General features: G+C 47.7%; 6 protein-coding genes across 6 annotated transcripts; 4 read left to right on the top strand and 2 right to left on the bottom strand.

Annotated features, from left to right (window-relative positions):
* Positions 1 to 23: 23 nt before the first annotated feature.
* Positions 24 to 9,956, top strand: ftmA (nonribosomal peptide synthetase ftmA; the record flags this gene model as incomplete). The annotated part of the gene is made up of 1 exon (XM_057204622.1): positions 24 to 9,956. One exon carries the CDS (start codon positions 24 to 26, stop codon positions 9,954 to 9,956), a length of 9,933 nt encoding a protein of 3,310 aa, XP_057068695.1.
* A 996-nt stretch (positions 9,957 to 10,952) lies between these two features.
* On the bottom strand, positions 10,953 to 11,327 carry N7495_001951 (major facilitator superfamily-domain-containing protein; the record flags this gene model as incomplete). The annotated part of the gene is made up of 1 exon (XM_057204621.1): positions 10,953 to 11,327. One exon carries the CDS (start codon positions 11,325 to 11,327, stop codon positions 10,953 to 10,955), a length of 375 nt encoding a protein of 124 aa, XP_057068694.1.
* Positions 11,328 to 14,177: 2,850 nt separating this feature from the next.
* Positions 14,178 to 15,336, bottom strand: N7495_001950 (uncharacterized protein; the record flags this gene model as incomplete). Its single annotated transcript, XM_057204620.1, is given in 4 exon segments — positions 14,178 to 14,322; positions 14,340 to 14,896; positions 14,908 to 14,990; positions 15,090 to 15,336. Coding segments are annotated over 4 exon segments (1,032 nt in total), but the record flags the coding sequence as incomplete, so codon positions are not given.
* A 188-nt stretch (positions 15,337 to 15,524) lies between these two features.
* On the top strand, positions 15,525 to 15,890 carry N7495_001949 (uncharacterized protein; the record flags this gene model as incomplete). Its single annotated transcript, XM_057204619.1, is given in 2 exon segments — positions 15,525 to 15,588; positions 15,607 to 15,890. The coding sequence occupies 2 exon segments, from the start codon at positions 15,525 to 15,527 to the stop codon at positions 15,888 to 15,890; spliced, it is 348 nt and encodes a 115-aa protein (XP_057068692.1).
* Positions 15,891 to 16,025: 135 nt separating this feature from the next.
* N7495_001948 (LysM peptidoglycan-binding domain-containing protein) lies at positions 16,026 to 17,616 on the top strand (the record flags this gene model as incomplete). The annotated part of the gene is made up of 5 exons (XM_057204618.1): positions 16,026 to 16,576; positions 16,659 to 16,682; positions 16,732 to 16,822; positions 16,881 to 17,528; positions 17,578 to 17,616. 5 exons carry the CDS (start codon positions 16,026 to 16,028, stop codon positions 17,614 to 17,616), a joined length of 1,353 nt encoding a protein of 450 aa, XP_057068691.1.
* A 1,476-nt stretch (positions 17,617 to 19,092) lies between these two features.
* On the top strand, positions 19,093 to 19,335 carry N7495_001947 (uncharacterized protein; the record flags this gene model as incomplete). Its single annotated transcript, XM_057204617.1, has 2 exons — positions 19,093 to 19,124; positions 19,164 to 19,335. The coding sequence occupies 2 exons, from the start codon at positions 19,093 to 19,095 to the stop codon at positions 19,333 to 19,335; spliced, it is 204 nt and encodes a 67-aa protein (XP_057068690.1).
* Between the last annotated feature and the right edge of the window lie 588 nt (positions 19,336 to 19,923).

Here is a 19,923-nt window from a genome sequence, read left to right as displayed (position 1 = left end):
TACTTACATTCGGACAGATCAAAATGATTTTGGAGGTCGATGGGCTGGTCATGAGCCTGGGCTACTGGGCAACAAAAGTCGGTAGCCTCCAGGCAAGGAGCATGGTAGCCGCTGTAAGCAGAGTCATTAATGCTCTGTTAGAGCAACCATTGATTGCCATAGGGAATCTCGACCTGTGTGATGAAGATGACATTGATATTCTTCAGAAGTGGAACAATTTTGAAAATACACTGCAAGAAGAGTGTGTTCATGACCTGATGTCCAAGCAGGCTGTGGAGAATCCCAACAGTGTGGCCGTTGATGCCTGGGATGGCCAGTTTACTTACCATGACTTGGACCGTCTCTCGTCAAATCTGGCAGTCCATTTACAGGGAATGGGTATCATTCCTGAGACCTATGTGGCTTTATGCTTTGAAAAATCAAAGTGGCTTGTTGTTTCCCTACTTGCTGTTATCAAGGCTGGAGCGGCATATGTTGTGATTGAGCCATATTATCCCCTTAAGCGCATGACAGAGATCTGCATCCAACTTCAAATTAATGTTCTTCTGGCCAGCCCAGATTTACTCCATACGGCAAGCAAGCTATCTGATCGGGTCTTGGTCGTCAAAGAGGGTTCCGAATACTTACATGACGACCGCAACGGTGAGGAGCAAAAAGCAGAGATGTCCACTAGCAACCCCCATAATGCACTCTACGTTGTGTTTTCCTCCGGATCTACCGGCAATCCAAAGGGAATTGTAGTAGAACATTCTGCATTCGTTAGCTGGGGTATGATGCTAAGACAAGCAATTTTCTTGGATAGCCAATCTCGGGTGCTTCAATTTTCGAGTTTTGCCTTTCTTATAGCTCATCGCGATGTGCTGCTCACCCTCATGCTTGGAGGCTGTGTCTGCATGCCGTCTGAGTCACAGCGCCTCAACCATCTCGAGACATTCATGACCGAATACCAGGTCAACTGGGCCAACCTCACACCTTCAGTGGCTGCGTTACTCGACCCGGAAATGACACCTACCCTCGAGACCTTGCTTCTCACCAGTGAACCGATGTCTCTTTCTAGCCTTACTACGTGGGAAGGCCGAGTAAACCTCATGTTTGCGTATGGTCAGGGGGAGAGTGTCAGTCTCTGCTGTGTGAGGCACAACCCAACAGTCGGTTCTGACCGTAAGAATGTTGGTCATAGGATCGGCAGATCAGTCTGGCTCGTTGATCCCGATGACCATGATAAGCTGGTCCCCGTGGGGGCTGTTGGAGAGTTAGTCATTGAAGGGCCTGTACTGGCTCGTGGATATCTTGATGCTGAGAGAACGGCACTCGCGTTTCTAAGTAATGCGGCGTGGGTACGAAGGCTCAAGCCAGGCCAGAGAGGGCGGCTCTACAAGACGGGAGATTTGGCACAGTTTACCGATGATGGATCAGTCCGATATCTCAGTCGAAAGGATAACTCGACCAAGCTCTACGGACAGCGACTGGACATGGATGAGGTGGTACGCCATATTCAGGGCTGTCTAGCAGGACTGTCCGACACGACAGTTCGCGATGTGGTGGTAGACCTATGCCACCCACCCAACTCCAATGACATCAAACTAGTGGCCTTTCTTGGATTCAGCCGCACCTCGCCGAATACAAGCGGTAATGTTCTCTTGGGTCCATTGGACCGAGCCTCCGCCTACCTCCAGCAAATAAAGTCCCGCTTGGCTGGCCTCGTTCCTCGTTACATGGTTCCAGCTCTTGTCGTCACGGTCTCCCGCATACCACTCAACCTGTCCGGTAAAACCGATCGCCGACGGCTGCGCGAGCTTCTTTCTCGTATGACGCCTTCTGAGTTGAATTTATCCATGGGATCCAATGTCAGCCATGAAGCCCCATGTACCGACCAGGAGCGGAGCCTGTGTTCACTTTGGTCACAGACCTTGAAGGTTGCTGAATCGAGCATCGGAAGACATGACGACTTTTTCCAGCGGGGAGGTAACTCTCTGGCAGTGATGAAGCTAGTCTCAGCCGCACATGCGGCTGGTCTTTCTTTGACATTCGGTGATGTTTTTGCAAACCCATTGTTACTCGATCAAGCAAACCTGATGGTCTCGGGGCAGGATCAGGAACAGCGAAATTACAATTGTGCTCCGTTTGAATTGATCACAAAAAGTCGGAAGCATGCTGTTCTTGTAGTGGCAGCCAGGGAATGCGCATTATCAGAGTCACAGATTGAGGACATTTACCCAGCGACACCAATTCAGGAGGGCCTCATCGCACTTAACGCTCTACGGCCGGGTTCATATGTGTCGCAGCGAGTCTACAAAATTGAAAGCGACGGCTTTAGTGTGTCCAGGTTCAAAGCAGCTTGGAATGCCACTTTGGATGCGAATCCATCCCTGCGAACCCGTTTCATACGGTGCTCTGATGACGGCTCAACTTATCAGGTCGTTGTTCGTACCGACTTTAAGCTTGACTCTGACAATGACTTGGAAAATCATCTGGCACAGGACAGGGCCAGTCCAATGAATCTAGGATCACCACTGGTACGGCTGTGCCTCATTGCCAGCCCCAGAGGAGAGGCAAACCTTTGTGTTGTCACGATGCATCACTGCATATACGATGCCTGGTCCATGTCCGTGCTGTTGGAACAAGTTCATGCCGTGTATCATGGAAACGTTTTGGCCCCACAGCCCTTCAGCGGGTTCGTCAAATATGTTCAACAATCGAACGAGAATGCATCAGAATATTGGAGAACCGAGATGGCTGATGTGCAGGCCGAACAATTTCCAGCCTTGCCTTCTACAACACATTACCTGAGCACCACAGAATCTGAGACCTTGGATATTCCCCTGCCTCCAAGCAACGCAACAGCAAATATTACACTCTCTACTCGTCTCCAGCTAGCATGGGCAGTCACTTTGGCCAACTACACCCGCCTCGACGATGTGGTATTCGGGTTGACGGTTTCCGGAAGAGGATCCCCAGTGCCAGGGATTGACAAGATGGCTGGGCCTACAATCGCAACATTTCCTTTGCGGGTTCAGTTGAGGTCAGACTCATCAATCAACGAGGAGCTTCAGGCGTTGCAGAGCCGTGTAATTTCAACAATGCCATTTGGTCATTTCGGCATGCAGAATCTCAGTCGGGTTGGGGACGACGCTGCCAGAGCATGCAGGTTTCAGAGTCTTCTGGTTATCCAGCAGAGCCAGTCCACATCCGAAAGGTCTGGGATCCTCCGCAGCATTGAGGGTCTTGGGATTGCTGCACAGGCAACCTGGGATACATATGCATTAACAGTCCTGTGTACTCCTGCTGACGATGACATGATTCATCTGGAGGCTGTTTACGACGCAGCTGTAGTACCCAAGCCTCAGGTACAACGGACACTACAGGTCTTTGCCCATGTCCTGAGCCAGATAGCCTTGTTCCCAGACAGAAAAGTGGGTGGTATCAATGCTATAAGCGCTGAAGACTTGCATCAGCTCCAAATTTGGAACAGCTCGGTGTCTCCGGCAGTGCCAAGGTTTGTCCACGACATGATCCACGACCATTGTATTTCTCAACCAGACGCAATCGCAGTTGATGCATGGGATGGCCAGCTTACTTACGGGCAACTAGATGAGTGGTCTTCACTAGTTTCGGTGATTCTAAGAGAGAAAGGACTACGCCCAGAAATGTTTGTCCCCCTTTGCTTTGAAAAGTCGAAATGGGTTGCCGTTGCCATCCTAGCAGTCGCCAAAGGCGGCGGCGCGTTCATTCTTCTGGATCTCTCCCATCCACCCCAGCGACTTGCATGGATATGTAAGAATGCGCAAGCAACAATGATTCTGTGCTCCAAGGACTTTTCTGCCTTAGCAGCCCAGATATGTGACCAACATGTGGTCCAGGTGGATGAAGGAATCACCGGAGAGACCCAATCCGTTTCACCGACAGCCTCCACACTCTATCAAACAGGTCAGATACTTCCCAGCAATGCCATTTGCGCCATATATACCTCCGGATCGTCGGGAACCCCCAAGGGAGCCGTCATGGAGCACTCGGCCTTCGCCACTCAAATTACCGCCCTTGGGCCGCGATATCATCTAAATCGACAATCCCGTGTCTTCCAGTTTGCTTCCCACGCGTTTGATGTGGCCGTTTCGGATTACTTGTTCACTCTGGCCCTTGGCGGCTGTCTGTGTGTCCCCAAGGAAGCTGAAAGCCGGGACAGCCTAGCTGGTGCCATGAGAGACCTTAAGGCAAATTGGACCTTTCTGACACCATCTGTAGCTCGGACTCTGGATCCCCGTGCTGTGCCAGAGTTGAAGCTCTTGTTAATTGGTGGCGAGTCCGCCAAGCCAGTAGATTTCACCATCTGGTCAGGCGCGGCGAGACTTATCTACGTGTACGGTCCTGCTGAATGCACCATCTACACCACTCTACAGACCAACACCCTGCCTAATGCAAATCCCACAAATATTGGATCCGGAGTGGCAGCCGCATGCTGGCTGGTAGATCCCAACGATCCAGAGAAGCTCGTTCCCATTGGGGCGGTTGGGGAGTTATTGATCGAGGGCCCGATTGTTGGTCGTTGCTATCTGGGAGATGAAGAGCTCAGCAACTCGTCATTCATTTCTCCTCCATCGTGGCTACGTGCTCTGCGGCCAGGTAAACACGGCAAGAGGCTCTATAAAAGCGGAGACATGTTGCGATATAGCCCGGTAGGAAACGGGTCGCTCGAATTTGTCGGCCGAAGAGATAAGCAAGTCAAGCTTCGCGGACAGAGAATGGAGCTTGCAGAGATCGAGCACCAGGTTACGCAGTCCTTTCCTATGGCAACTGATACTGTCGTGGAGCTGGTTATACCCTCAGGCTTGGACACCCAGAAGTTGCTTGTTGCGTTCATCTGGGACGGCGCCAATAGTACAGAACAACGCTCAAGTCCAAACACAGGCACGCTGCCTGAAACAAACCTCTTTGTCTCTCCAGATAGATCTTTCGAGCTCCGATCTTCGAGCGCAGAACTGGCCTTACGGAAAAGTTTGCCTCCTTTCATGGTCCCTTCATTATTCATTCCACTAAAGAAATTTCCACTTGGGCCTACCGGAAAGGTCAATAGGCGTCTTATGAAGGAACAAGCTTGTCTGCTCTCCCGAAAGGAGCTCAGTGTCTACCAGAGCTTTCAGACATCCGAAAAGATACCTCCATCTAATGAGTCAGAAATTTGGATGCGCCAAGTCGTTTCTGAGGTGCTTGGTTTATGCTCCAATGAAGTGGGGATGAATGACAACTTTTTCCACCTCGGCGGCGATTCCATCAGTTCTATGGTTATTTCTGCGCGCGCGACTGAGAATGGTCTGAGACTGACAGCTGCACATATCCTGGCACATCCACGCCTTCGCGATATGGCCAGTGTAGCCATGTGTGATAACATTGACGATAGCTCCTCCTTTGAAGAACACCCACCACCACTACCTTTCTCGCTGCTCCAAACGAGCCATCACCACGAGGAGTTAATGCGGGAAGTGACGCAGCAATGCAACACGGACAGGAGTAATGTTGAAGACATATATCCGTGCACACCACTGCAAGAAGGACTATTCGCTCTCACAATAAAGCAGCCTGGAGCGTACGTCTTCAAATTCACGCTCAAACTCGCTCAACAAATTGATGTGGATCGTTTTCACAACGCATGGAACACTGTAGTGGAGGCAAACACCATTCTCCGCACGAGAATCGTATGTGCCACCAGCATGGGAGGCAGTCTGGTGCAGGCCGTCATGCGCAAGACTAGCTACCGAAGTACACCTCTCGCAGCTGGCCAGTGCCCCGTTGGCCTAGGCGAGCCCTTGTTCTGCATTCAAATTTTGGCACCAGATGAGGAAGCAAATAGATACCGCGCAGTCGTGACTATTCATCACGCTCTTTATGATGGTGTGTCGCTGGGGATGATTATGACACAACTATCAGCGGCCTATTGCAATGGTGACAGTCCAGTCTCACAGCCATATAGTTGCTTCATCCGACATTGCCTCTCATTACCGGCAGAAGATGAGATCAAAAATTTCTGGGATGCCGAGTTGGGAAACGCCACTTGTCCTTCATTCAAGGCAGCTTCCATTGATTCCTACTTGTTGCAAACTCCTAAATACACGGAACGTCGGATTGCTATTCCATCCGATGCACATCTCAAGTCCCCCTTGTCAGCAGCTCTCAAACTTGCATGGGGAATAGTCCTGTCGAGATTCACTGGAGAAGGTGACGTTGTATTCGGCACAGTAGTCAGCGGCCGGATGGCGAATTTGAGAGGCATTGAGAAGATCTGTGGGCCGACAATTGCGACTCTCCCGTTTCGCATCCGTCACGTTCCCTCAATGATTATCCAGGAGGCTCTGGATGAAGTGCAAACACGCAGCCTAGGAATGATTCCCTTTGAACAGACTGGGCTACAGCGAATCCGTCAATTCGGGTATGCGGATGCGTGTCGATTTCAGAGCCTCTTGATAATACAATTCTCAGAGGACGAGGATGTTCCTGATAGCCCCTTGTACAAATTCATTCAAGGAGAGCCAACTAGGACCTTTCACACCTATCCTCTGACAATAACTTGCATTCCCTCAGCTGAGTCGGTCCATGTTCGCGCGACGTTCGATTCGGAGGTGATCACTATGGTCTTGGTGGATCGACTGCTGGACCAATACTCTCGCGTTCTCATGCACATTCATACCGTGGCGTGGGAACCCGTGTCTTCCATCCCTTCACAGAGCATAGATGATGGGAGACGGATGTGGGCCTGGAACGAGACTGTCCCTCGCAGGGAAGATACGTGTGTACATGAAATCATTACAAGCAACACTGGCAATCAACGAGGTGCTTCTGCAGTCTGTGCGTGGGATGGTGATTTGACGTATGAAGAGTTAGAGGATATGTCTACCAGACTCGCAGCGCACTTAAGGAACTCCGGAGTAGGCGTTGAGACAATGGTTCCGCTTTGCTTCGAGAAATCACGATGGGCGGTGGTGGCCACATTAGCCGTGCTCAAGGCTGGTGGTTCATTTGTTCCTCTGGATGCGTCTCAGGCCACAAGTCGAAGAGACACGATCCTGGCTTGTATAGAAGCAAAGGTGATAGTTACATCAGCGCAATATGCTTCAACGCTTGCTGCTGCTGATCGTATTATAATACCCGTGGATGATGCAAGTATCAGGGCTTTACCCATGGTAGCCCCCTCTCCAACGTCTGGTGGGCAGGCCTCGTCTCCAGCCTACGTATTCTTCACGTCTGGAAGCACCGGACAGCCAAAGGGGGTCGTTGTAGACCATGGCGCCCTCAGCACCAGTTGCCTCTCCCATGGGTCGAAGATGGGGTTCAACGAACAGACAAGAATGCTTCAATTTACAGCATACACCTTTGACATAAGCCTTATGGAGATATTCACGACACTCATATACGGGGGTTGTATTTGTGTACCCTCCGATGCTGACAGATTCACTGATCTGGAGCTGAGCGCTGACACGATGAAGGTCAATGCCGTCTCTCTGACTGCGTCCGTGGCAAGACTTCTTGAACCACGCCGCATCCCTTCTGTGCAAAAAATTATCTTTGTAGGGGAAAACGCAACTGACGATGATTTCAAAAGGTGGGCACACCTTCCTGAGATATTCGACGCATATGGTCCCACCGAATGCACCATCTTCTGCTCGATCAACAAGGTCCAGGTCAGCCATGGTGGTGGCTCTCATATCGGCAAGGCTGTCGGCTCAGTATCTTGGGTCGTGTCTCCGGATGATCATAACCAGCTGGCGCCGATTGGAGCCGTCGGAGAACTACTTGTGGAGGGGCCAATCCTAGCTCGAGGCTATCTAGGCGATGTGGAAAAAACATCAGCGGTCTTCATTGAGGATCCCCCTTGGTTAGTACAGGGCATTGCTGGTCACTCTGGCAGACGAGGTCGACTTTACAAGACTGGTGATTTAGTGCGGTATAACGAGGACGGTAGCTTGATCTACTACGGGCGAAAAGACACTCAGACTAAGATCCGTGGCCACCGTGTGGAATTAGGCGAAGTGGAATGTCACGTATGCGACTGCGTGGCCGGGGTGAGCCAGGCAGTAGTGGTGGCTACTACTCCGGACGAAGGGGGTGCTGGATCTGTGTTGGCGGCTTTCCTGTGCTTTGCTGATGCGAAACATTCATCGGAACTTGAAGACGATGTCCGTGCCGTTACAATCCCATGGTCGACAAAGGACACTCTGGCAGATCGCTTGCCACCGTACATGATGCCCAGCATATATCTTGCCATTGGGCAGTTGCCACTCAATACCTCTGGCAAGATGGATCGTCGTCGCCTTCAGCATATCGCCACAAATCATTTCCAAAGCCGGCTGGCCAATGGAGGCATAAACCAGACCGAGCAGCAGCAGAATGGCCTCAGATATCCTCCATCATCTCTACCCTCAACATTCCGTGACTCCTCGAATGAGACGGAAAAACGGCTAAGAGAAGCTTGGGCGACGGTTCTTGGAGTCCAGAGTGAGACCATCAGTGTCGATGACAACTTTTATGATATTGGCGGGGACTCTATTCGAGTCATCAGCCTTATGAGGCTCATCCAGAATGAATTTGGTGTTCATTTGGCCTCTTCACTGATCAACAGCCGCAATACAACAATTGCCAAGATATCCCAGTTCATTGATACGAAGTCAGAGGCCGCTCCGACATTGGATTTGGAGGGAGAGATAGAGGCCTCATTGTCCTCCACCTGGACAGACGTAGTTTCTCAGCCATGGTTCAACCCATCCAAGCTAGTTGATGCACCGGTCAATTTATTTCTCACTGGCGGAACGGGGTTTCTTGGTACTCAGATTCTGCGTTGTCTCCTATCGTCCAATAAAGTTGAGCGAATTGCTACTCTTGTCCGTGCCGCCTCGCCTGGTCAAGGTTTAGAAAGGTTGAAACAGACCGCAGCCGTCGCAGGGTGGTGGAGAACTGAGTACGAAAAACGCATCGAGGTGTGGACAGGAGATCTCGGCCTTCCCAAACTAGGGCTGAGTGACCCCCAGTGGCAGCGGTTGTCAGGGATGGCAGCAGTCGACAACATCGAGGCAATCATTCACAATGGCGCTGTTGTAAATTGGAATATGGACTACGATAGCCTCCGGGCACCCAATGTGCTGTCTACTATCGATCTTCTCAAGACTGCAGCTATGTCCCGTTCTTCGCGACGATTTGTCTTTGTGTCTGGAGGTGCCATAGCCGAATTGGATGTTAGCCGGGGCAATACTGCCGCTTTTGACCAGATAAGCAGAAGCAATGGGTACATTCAAAGTAAATTTGTTGCAGAGACTATTGTCCGTCGCTTTGTCTCTCAGCTGCCACTTTCTCAGAATCGGTTTTCGGTCATCAAACCGGGCATGGTAATCGGAACTACCGAGGAAGGGGTTGCGAACCTCGACGACTTCATCTGGAGGGTTGTTGCCGCTGCTTCGCGGCTACAGTTGTATCCCTTAGAGACCGAAGAAAGCTGGGTGCCAATCACAGACGCAGGGTTTATTGCAACACAGACTATTGCTCAGGTCCTTTCGAACGATATCGACATTTCGTCATATGTCAATATCGCCAGCAAGTTTGGCCTACGCGCTTCCGACTTTTGGGAGCAGGTAAATTCTGAGCTGCGGCATACATGCGAGCCAGTCCAGTGGTCTCTCTGGGTCGAGCGAGCCCTGAACGATACAAATGAAGTTGGCGAAAGCCATCCGCTTTGGCCGGTGCAGCAGTTTGTGAAGGGGAGAAAACACGGCATTTCGATACCATCACCGCTCTCACCCCCAAATAGAACGGCTCTTTGCGACGCTGTCAAAGCTAATGTGCGCTATCTAGCGCAAGTTGGATATCTCGAATGCCGAAAAGGCAATCATTCGGACCCACAGCCTGGAATTTTTAATCGGTCTACAGCTGTCCCAGCGTTGAGCGTCCAATCAAAATTTCCTACTCATAGTACGTAGAAGATTTAGTATTCCTAGACTTATTCAGCTTATTATGTGTTTTTGTAAATTTGATATTATCTCCTGTAAGTGGTTCCTGTTTAGTATTTTAGGTATACTTCAACTTATTTAATTTTCCCTCGCTCTCTATCCCTATGTGCGTGTGTGCGTGTATTGGTCTCGCGAATCTGTCAAAATCATTCAAGTTGACAAGTTGGCAAGCTTCTTTCAGGTCATGAGTAACCCACCAGAATATTTAAATTCCTGATTATTGATTCTAGAGTCAAAAACATAATTCAATAAAGATGATTTGGGTTGCTGCCTGGGTAACATCGGTGGTAGAGGCAGTTGTTGTGTTGAGAGACCTGCGCAAATTACCTAGTGATATCCTTGATGGTGCAATGATATCTGTCTATATCGAATGCAAGAATTGATTTCCACTCCCTATCGATCATCGGATGTGCACAGCCTACAAGGATTCCCTTACTTATCTGAGTCGTTTTGGAAATGCTTCTCCCAGTTGAGAGAATTATCTTAGTCAGAGGATATCATGAATAGACGACTACAAGACACCCATATGTCTTAACTCAAACTTTAGTACATGTCAATAATTGGAGAGACAATTTTCCTATTCAAATGAGCGCTCAACACAAATTGAAGTCAAACATCTTCATTTTGCAACAAGTACCACTTGATCGTCTTCATAGTTGGTGTACTTCATGTGGATTTTGGATCAAAGATGCTTTGATTGAGACATTCATGTAACATGAGGTGAGCTGACCCCATGTATTTAAATTTACGCAATCGCGGTTTTGACACAGTGACAATCTATTAATATCTTTCATAAGGGGAAATTTTCAACCATTTGTACGTAGTTGATGAACAAAACAAAGTTTATCTGAATAGATCCATGTCTCATCATCTCACTCGAATCTCATATTGGGTATTCTTTGTGACGAGAACTTGAAGTGAAGTGACGACCCCAGGAACCAGAAGCCCCTTGCTAGTCCAGCCACATTATACCGCGCTAGTTGGCTCTGTCTTGTTCTCTTTTTCCAGCTCTTCCAGCCGACTCGCCTCTTGCACGTCGAGACCCGTCTTGTTGATATTGTGTTCCCTTGAGAGGAGCTGTTTACTGATACCCAAGCTCATCAGAAGCGCTGCCCCACCAAGCGCGGTGTAGAAAATCCATTCGCTCCGAAGGGCAGTGTTGTATCGATCCCTAACCACGTTCCGGGCTGTATCTGGCAAGTACCGAATCTGATCAGACGCTGTGGTCGCACCGCCATTTGTGATCAGCTCGGCCAGCGCATGCAAAACAAAGCTCTCAATGTCACTCTTATAATCGCGGATCCGATTCTGGAAAATCACACCCCCGAAGACAATTGACATGGCGGTTGCCCTCAGAGTACAACCAATGGGTCAGCCAAGACGACTTGAACGCAGACAAACTTATCAAAAACTTCCGAAAAAACAAAAAACAATAAACCGATTGGAACCTGAATTCCGGTCGAGACGCCCTCATCAGAGGGGGGATGGCGATAATGAATCAGATCGAATTGGTATATTTTGTGGCCATGTTCAAAATCGCCATCTCAACATTTACTGGAGGAACCGGAGCTCCAGCAGGCAGAACAAATTCTTGAGAAATATCATAGAAAAAGGCCTTAATCGCAGTATTCCATGAAAGGAACCCCGTCTCCCCGTGACCGATTCGACACAGAGTATCAGGAAACACAATAGGAGGAACCTTTATAGACAGTTGTCTACGAGCCTTATCCTCCTAAGACGCGAAGTAATTTCGCAAGTTCTTGGGGTCAAAAGCCTTTTGGAGATCAAGCGCATGATCACTACAATGACTCTCAACCAAAGACCGAAACGCTACCGAAAGGGCACCGGTTGCCAATCGAGCCGCCGCTGTCCCTGCTGTAGTCCAAGGGAATATCTGAGGAACCACTCCAGGCGTCCCAAATTTACCAGACAAACCAGTACTTGGCAACGCCACCGCTGAATCAGCGTTCTTAGCCCAGTCCAAAAGCTCGTGAAACACCCCACTTCTTCAGAATCCAGGATGCGACCATCTTGAAAACTCCTTCCTAAAACAAATCATAGGCAATTCGGCCGCGATTCGTACACGAACCGAAATGCGAGGACGAACCAATCCTTGCCTCACGGGAAAACAAAGAACTCAAAGGAACCTAGCCGACCAAGTCGTTCGGCGTTGGGAAGGGGAATAGTTGTCACGGAGTTGATAATCTGTCAGAAAATTGGGCGGAAGGAAATGTTAACGATTGATTGATTGGCTAATTACGTGGGAAATCCACAGAAACTAAATAGTCCAAATAACATGCAAACAAAGCAAACAGTAACCGTCTGACACACCCCCTCAACTTTGGATGTAAGCATCGAAGTTGCCTAGATACACGCGAAAAATACACTAATATCATGATAAAATTGCACAAAAACGAGGCTTTGTTGAATGCCTTTGAACATGTGTTGAAACTGACGCTGTTGGAGCTCAGTTTTGTTATAGAAACCATATTCCATAGATTCCTACATGATTGGTCTTTGTAGACCGACGCGGAAAATTTTGATCAAGGGGTTTTACTCGATCAATTCTTCCACATCTTCCATATTGAGTAGCTTTACCCAAGATTCGAACCGTTGTCTGGGTAAGATCTTGGTAAAAACATCAGCTACTATCCGGGCGGTTAGGACCTAATCCACCTTAATGGTACCGGATTACACCTCCTGTCGAAGCCAATGTCGATGAATGTCGATATGCCTAAGCTTGGTTTCGAATCCATCTTCCGAGGTGAGTAGGGAAATGGTGCGTTGGTTATCGTAATTAAGGGTGACTTGGTTAAAAGGCATCTCTAATCCGATATGGTTCAGGATCCTTCTCCACTAAATCAGGGTCTTTCCTGCGTCGGACAACTATAGAAGCTCTGCTTCTATAGTTGATGTAACAGTTTTCTGTTTTAACGCTTTCTAGTCTATTGGTCCACTATATAGGGAGCAGACGAATCTAGCAGAGCTTTTCCGATCAGGATGATCGCTGTACGATGCATCGCTTGAGATCTTGTGAAGGGATCGTGCCTGCGTCCACGTCCATCCCACTGAGCCAAAAGACTATAATGATTTCGCTCTCAAGAAATCATACGCAGGTTCTACTTATATAGTGCCACTCTTGATCCTACACTAAACATCATTTGTCAAGGTATTCTTTTAACCTATGACAGATCTGAAGAGCTAGATCATCTATTTCTAGTTTTAGGGCGCTATAACAGAGTGCCTGATACCGCGTTTGGTATAAGTAGATAATGACTATAACAGGTTGAATCCTGGTGAACTATCACGGGTTGTACCATGTGACCCACCAACCGCATACCTCACGATTCCACCCCGAATTGTTTACGTTCTTCAAGGATTTTGTAAACAGCATGTGCCTAGCTAGTTCTGAATCTAAGATTAGCTTTAGCCCTTCACATACAAAATCCTTCCTCTAACGAGAGTAAAACCCACGACAGACGATAAGAAAAGCGCTCTTAGAAAGTATTTGATTGAGCTATATACAATAGACGAACGAATCGCTCTCGGAAAGAATCCGATCGAGCATACCGACGAATACGAAAACGCTCCTAGAATTATCTAGTTAAAGCTACCCACGAATGAATTGAACACGGAAAGCATCCGATTTAAATACCAGAAGAAACGAATATCCTTATCATGACTATAAGCGAACCATCGAGCCTACCTGATTAGGCCAGGACGTTGATGTAATATATTAGTTAGATAAATATTAGTACCGATGAAGGAATTAGAAGACTTGAGGAACTGGTGGTTTAGTCTAGACATGTTCATTGGGTTGGGTAAACCCATACCCAACCCATGCACATGTCTAATCATAGCAACATGACCGCGGAACTCAACTAGCAAGGTGCAACCTGTTTGCTGATTTGGGACGGCGGAGAGATGAGCACCTATTGCGCTAGGTGGGTACGCAAGCGAGGTACCAAGCTGAATAGTGATGCGGTCAACTGCATCGGTATTATCCGATGTCCAAATCTGAGGGAAGTATTGTAGGACGCCAGAGTCGAAACGGCCACCGCCAGAACCATGGCCTTCTTAGAGAACATCCGGTGACCGAGTAGTTAATATACTAAACTCTCGATACCTCCTAAGCATGTACTCATGGTCTATGGATGAAGAAGGCATTTCGTGGATTCCTCTATTGTTATCCTACTTGACATAACTGATATCGGAGCTGTTCAGAATATTAGAGACAGAGTTGATGATGAAATCTTGGACCTTAGGTAAAGCAATATTCAAAAAAAATTGGTTGTGAGCTTCTTTGCGAGGGTAAGGTCCGGCATGCAACGCCACTCTGGGTGCTTATGATACAGAGTCGATTTCGGGTTCACCATTTCGAGTTCGAACCATAGTCCAAAGCACAGATTGGTGGAGGTATTAGCAGCTTTAAGAGTTGTGATTTTATCCACGGTAGGAGTCAAGCCATCAGGAAAACGTTTGGGATTCGGAACCCAGTCGCCCAGCCCGGCCTCGTCAGAGGTACGAGGGTACTTATCACCGAACCAGCCATCATCCAAAACGAAAAGCTTGATGCCAAGTGCGGCCGAATCCTTGGCCAATCGATAGATAGTAGACTCATTGAATGTATCACCCAGCCCTTCCCAACTATTCAAGAAAGCAGGCCGGTCCTTTGTTGCAAACTTGTTCTTGATGACGTTCTTCTGATAGAGGTTGTGAAGCGAGCGAGACATCCTGCCAACTCCATTATCCGAATAAACAGCGACGCACTCAGTGGAGATAAGAGACTCGCTAGGGCCCAATAACCAGGATGGCTGACTGGGATTGACTCCAATGAGAGCACGTGTAAAGCCCTGAGAACCTTTCTCAACATCGATAGCGAAGGATCCCGAATAGACCAGTGAGAAACCCTAGGTGTCACCAGTGGATTCTGTACTGGCGGGGTCCATAATAGCAAGGAATGGATTATGAAGGTGAGAAGCATAGCCAGTAGTGCTCCCAAAGCTGTCGCCATTATTACACCCCGTCAGTATGTTTTCAAAAACCTCATAACTGGAGAGATAACTTACCCCTAGGTGCCATATTCGACCTTTCTTCGCTCACGCTGTGTTTCCCTTGCCCAGTCTCCCCGAAGGCTGATCATGTCCATGTCCTCATATGGGAAGTCCACACTCATATTGACTAGCGATTCGACCGTTATATTACCCTTGCTATGGTTAGTGATGTTTACACTACGCATAATTATGTTGTGCTTAGGAAAGACCGAATACGATAGATCCGCCGCAACGGAGCTATGGTTATCATAAAGATGCACAATCAAGATTGAGACCTTATCTTCTGTACCGAAAGTTGCTGGCAAGCCCGGCAGAAGTCATCCAAAGGTCCGGATCCCCACCTAACCATGCGTAAGTCAGGAGTTTTCAGAAGCATTAATTCACGCAGGTATTATTCTGCTCTTCTATAGCCTTGCTCGCATCCTATGTCCAAGAGAATAGATTGATTATGGAATATTTGAAATTTCTCTTTCGGTCATAGAAAATGGTCTTTGTGAGGATATCGACTACATTAGTGGCAGCACTGATGCTGCAGGCCCAATATGCTAGTGCTTAGGGAAATACAGATACGCTCTACATCAACACATCTGATAGTCTGGCTGGTATCTCAGCCTCTAAAGCATGTGTCGATGCCATGGCCACCAACGTGTCCTGCTATACGGGCTTAAGTCAGGTAGTCATCAACACGATGGCATGGTCAGCCAGTACACTTTCCGATATTTGTACTACTGATTTCTCCTCCTTCCTGTCCAGCTATGTCTCCTCTATGAACAAAGCTTGCGGTGCAAGCACCAAGTACAACATCTCTGGCACCTCACAAACTGCGGCTGATAGAGGAAGAGAAATTTAATGGCATTGCAACGCCACCTGCTTAACTGATACCTCCTCTGGCACCTATTACAATAATCTCTTTCAGAATGCTATTTCCAACGGTACTAAGAGCATTCATTGCAGCTCGTGCTATTTGAACTACATGTTAACGATAATGAACTCTGAATGGGGTCAGGATACTTTGCTCAGTCCTTCTGCTCTGGAACGCCAAGTATCATCTTGCTCAACCAGCGGATATTCCATGACTTATACGTCAACCTCCACTGTCTCTTCAACATCCTCGGCCTCGACCACTGTTGTCGCCAGTCACTGCAACACAACTGACCCTGATCAAACTGTCTATAAGGTTGAGTCCGGGGATACCTGTGTTGCAATCTCAGCAGCTCAAAATGTCTCCACCCCGGTCTTGATCAACCTGAACAGTCTTGATATGGGATGCACCCACATAGTAGTTGGGTCGGAAATCTGTCTTCCCGACGTCTGTGAAGTCTATCGTGTTCAGAATACGGATACCATCGACAGCATTTTTGCTAGGCTCTCTCGTCAAGTCTCCGTGCCTCAATTCGTTGCATGGAATACTAATCTTAACTCAGTGCAAATCTCTAAGAATCTGATTTCCATTGCTGGGAAGTATATCTGCGTCAGCCCTCCAGGTACTCTGACACTTCCCGATACCCTGGCTCTAAGGCCCGCGTCCACTGCTGTGTATGTTTTCCATGCGTATATCCTTGCGAAGTGAAAAGATCAATCAAATGTGCAGCTCTGTTCCTACTAACGCAGTCGCTAGCTCCAGCAAAGACTGTGGCCACTGGTACCAAATTCAGTCTGGCGATACTTGCCAGTCTGTGTGACAAGTTCAGCATCTCGATGAACGATTTCGATTTCTTGAATCTCCAGGCGGCACTAAATACGACTTCCACTTGTGGGAATTTGTGGAAAGGAAACAGCTATGTACGTTTCATTCCAATATCACACGCTGTTTTTCCCAGACTAACCTGTCCAACCACAGTGCGTACAAGCAGTGGGTAACATCAACACCTACACAGGCTACACGTCCAACTCCAGCCAAATTCGCACCACTCTTGCCAGCACCATCAATCCCAATTTTACCCGTACAGCTAATCATAGCACCACACACTTATCCTGGTCATTCCCCGCGGATCTGACCACAACCTCGACCTGGACCCCCGACTCCGCATTACTCGCATCCCTTGCTTCCTACACGCTCTGCGACCAGGTCAACACGGTCTACAATATCACCGATGGTGAACTATCAAACGAGATGTCCAACGATGAACAATGGCTGAGTTTATACGATCGCGTTTGCGGCCTACTTCTCAACGGCACTTGGCCGACTCGTGGCTTCAACTTCAGCATCACGCTAACCGATGACTCCAGCGTGGGAAGCTCAACGATGTTTATCTCTCACACAGCTAGCCCTCACGCCTCTTCTCAGATCATTACTGCGACTGCGAGTTCTACTTCCTCGGCTGCAAGCTCGACGAGTACTATCTCGCCGAATGGTCTCTTGGCTCGTCTAATAAGGATTGGACTTGTTTGGGGTCTGAGTTTAGTGATTGTTGTAGTCACTATGGCTATTGTGGGAGCTCGACGGAGCATTGTTCTAGCACCAACTGCAATACTAAGTATGGCTCGTGTTCGTAAATGCTTATGGTTAAACGAACACCCTCGTGAATCTCGCCCAGTCCCAAGGTGGCTCCGCAGAAGCTTGGATGATGGGATAGGCTGCAGTACATTCAAGTGCTTAGGTAGAACTTTTTTAGACTTTCGGCGTATTGATCAATCGATTAGAGAATCTGGAGGTATTGTATTTAATTGAGTATTCAATTGTGTATTCAATTGATCATTTAAATAGGGGTTTCCTGTGTTAAATAGGTTGATTTGGACCTGGGGAATTTGTGCTATCTGTGCTGCCTGGGGAATTTGTGTCTAGAGCTCGGCACGAATAATATTCGCACTTATTTCAGGTTATTTGTATTCGCAGTTGCTACCACTAGCTATTATTCGTATTCGCACTCGCAGTTGATGCGATTATTCGCGAATATTCGCAATTTTCTGCCACCGCCTAGTTATACTTGTACTGTCCCTCAGCCTTCTTCTATTTTTATGGTGAAATGCCCACAAAGGTGAATATCCAAGGATGGCAGCAGCTGCAAGAGACTATCTAGCTATTCCAGCAGCAGAGGTATTAGTAGAGAGACTATTTAGTAGTGTCATGGACCTACTTGGTGTTCGTCGACACTATGACAGGCGAGACTACGCGAAAGAATGTGCTACTTCGCAATGTCTTTCAAGTCAATTATCATGAGTCTGATGATCAGTCTAAGTCTTATGTATTTAAGGATAGTGAGAAACTACTTTGATGCTAGAAATTGAATTTTGTTGGTTGTGAAACCTAGTCATCTTGAAATAATTGATTAAATTGAATATGCATGAGTAGAAATATATATTTGAGAGATTATGAGAATAGTCAGCTGACACCTATTTGGCACTAATAATTAAGCCTGATCAGGAATAGAATATTTTATTCGCGAATATTCGCATATTCGTGCCGAGCTCTATTTTTGTCTTCCGGTTTCGTACACCTTTTGGGCATCCCCGTTGTTGTACACGAAGTTGATTCTGGAGGAGTATGATATGGAGTTTGAAAGATGTAAGTTAGATATTGAAATGGGGAACGCTCTAGGCAGCACGGTCGGAACGTGCAGGTCGATTCAGCTAGGAAAAACCAACCACAAGCACGAGGAAAATCTCAGTGAAGGTAGGGAGTCAAAAAGTGAAGAGGTGTGTAAAGGTGTTCATTCTGTAACTATCACAACTTCTAGATAAATGGTACTACTCGGTTCTGCCGTTGCAGACCGCTTTCGTCTTCATACTGTATAGGGCTCCCCACTACAATATTGAGAAGATTCAACTACAAGGCGGTCAAACGGTAAATAAAGCGGTATACAATCAGGCATTAAGGCGAAATTAATGCAGATATCAGGCAGAAGGGCGTCTGTTTAGCCAAAGGGGGCATCTGTTTAGCAATCTCCTATTAAATGGCCCTGTCCCGTTCCTCGCTTCCTTCTCACATTCACCTCCCCACCACCTAAAATTGGCCCTGTGACCTTGACAAAGTGGAACAGACACTGGCTGTTAGGGTCACATGACCAGATAGCTACCAGATAGCTTATAGCCCGATAAGATAGGTAGCCACAATGCATCATCTTTCACCACCCCACCTCTCAGCGTAACACTGGCCCGGAGTCATCCCATTGTTCCTTCGCAGACATGACGAACAGGTGGAAGATGTAGCCGCCTCCTCTCGCGTATGGAGATTCTTTGTCCGTGAACAGTGGGTCGACATTGAAGACGCCGCGGCGGATAAACAGAGACGAGCTCTGATCGAGCGATGGGCGACAGCAGATCAGGTATTCCGCGATGTAAACTTGGAATTTTGAAGTGGTTGAATGGATTTCTCCTTAATGACTAATACTAAGATAGAGCTATGAATCCCGAGCACCAGAAGATGAGCGTAAATTTGAAGACCCTAATGATGTATACTTTACTCCTCCATTATTCTCGACGCGAGTCTAAAAGTACTAGGATGCATGCCTTAGTGGGTTAATCCGAAGATTGGACGACGTCTATATTTGTCTCACGAAATGGACACCCGAGACACAAGAGTCTATAGTCAAGAGAAATGTTCGCTAGCATGAGATAACATCTTGATTCTTGTCAACTGCGCCATGTAGATAGTGAAAAGTAGAGTGTAGGACATCCAAGCAAAGACCTAGGCTCATGAACCCGGGAGTAGAGACAACTGTCAAGTTCTTAACTCGTAATTGATATAGGATAATGCTATACTCAGACCCCCTACTTTATTCTCAAACCCCCCTGCCTTAATATTAGGGCCTTTAAGGCATCATTTTATTTTGCCAGATATCCTGCCAGAATTATGGAATAGGAGCCCTTTATCTGTATATCTGTGCCGACCACTAAACATACAGTACTATTCCTTAGATAAATATCAGGTATTCAAACGGATT

This window comes from Penicillium taxi, assembly GCF_028828555.1.
Source record: "Penicillium taxi strain IBT 34144 chromosome Unknown utg000001l_segment0_segment0, whole genome shotgun sequence".
Lineage (NCBI taxonomy): Eukaryota > Fungi > Ascomycota > Eurotiomycetes > Eurotiales > Aspergillaceae > Penicillium > Penicillium taxi.
Note: the sequence above shows the minus strand (reverse complement) of the source record. Positions and strands in the feature narration are given on the sequence as shown.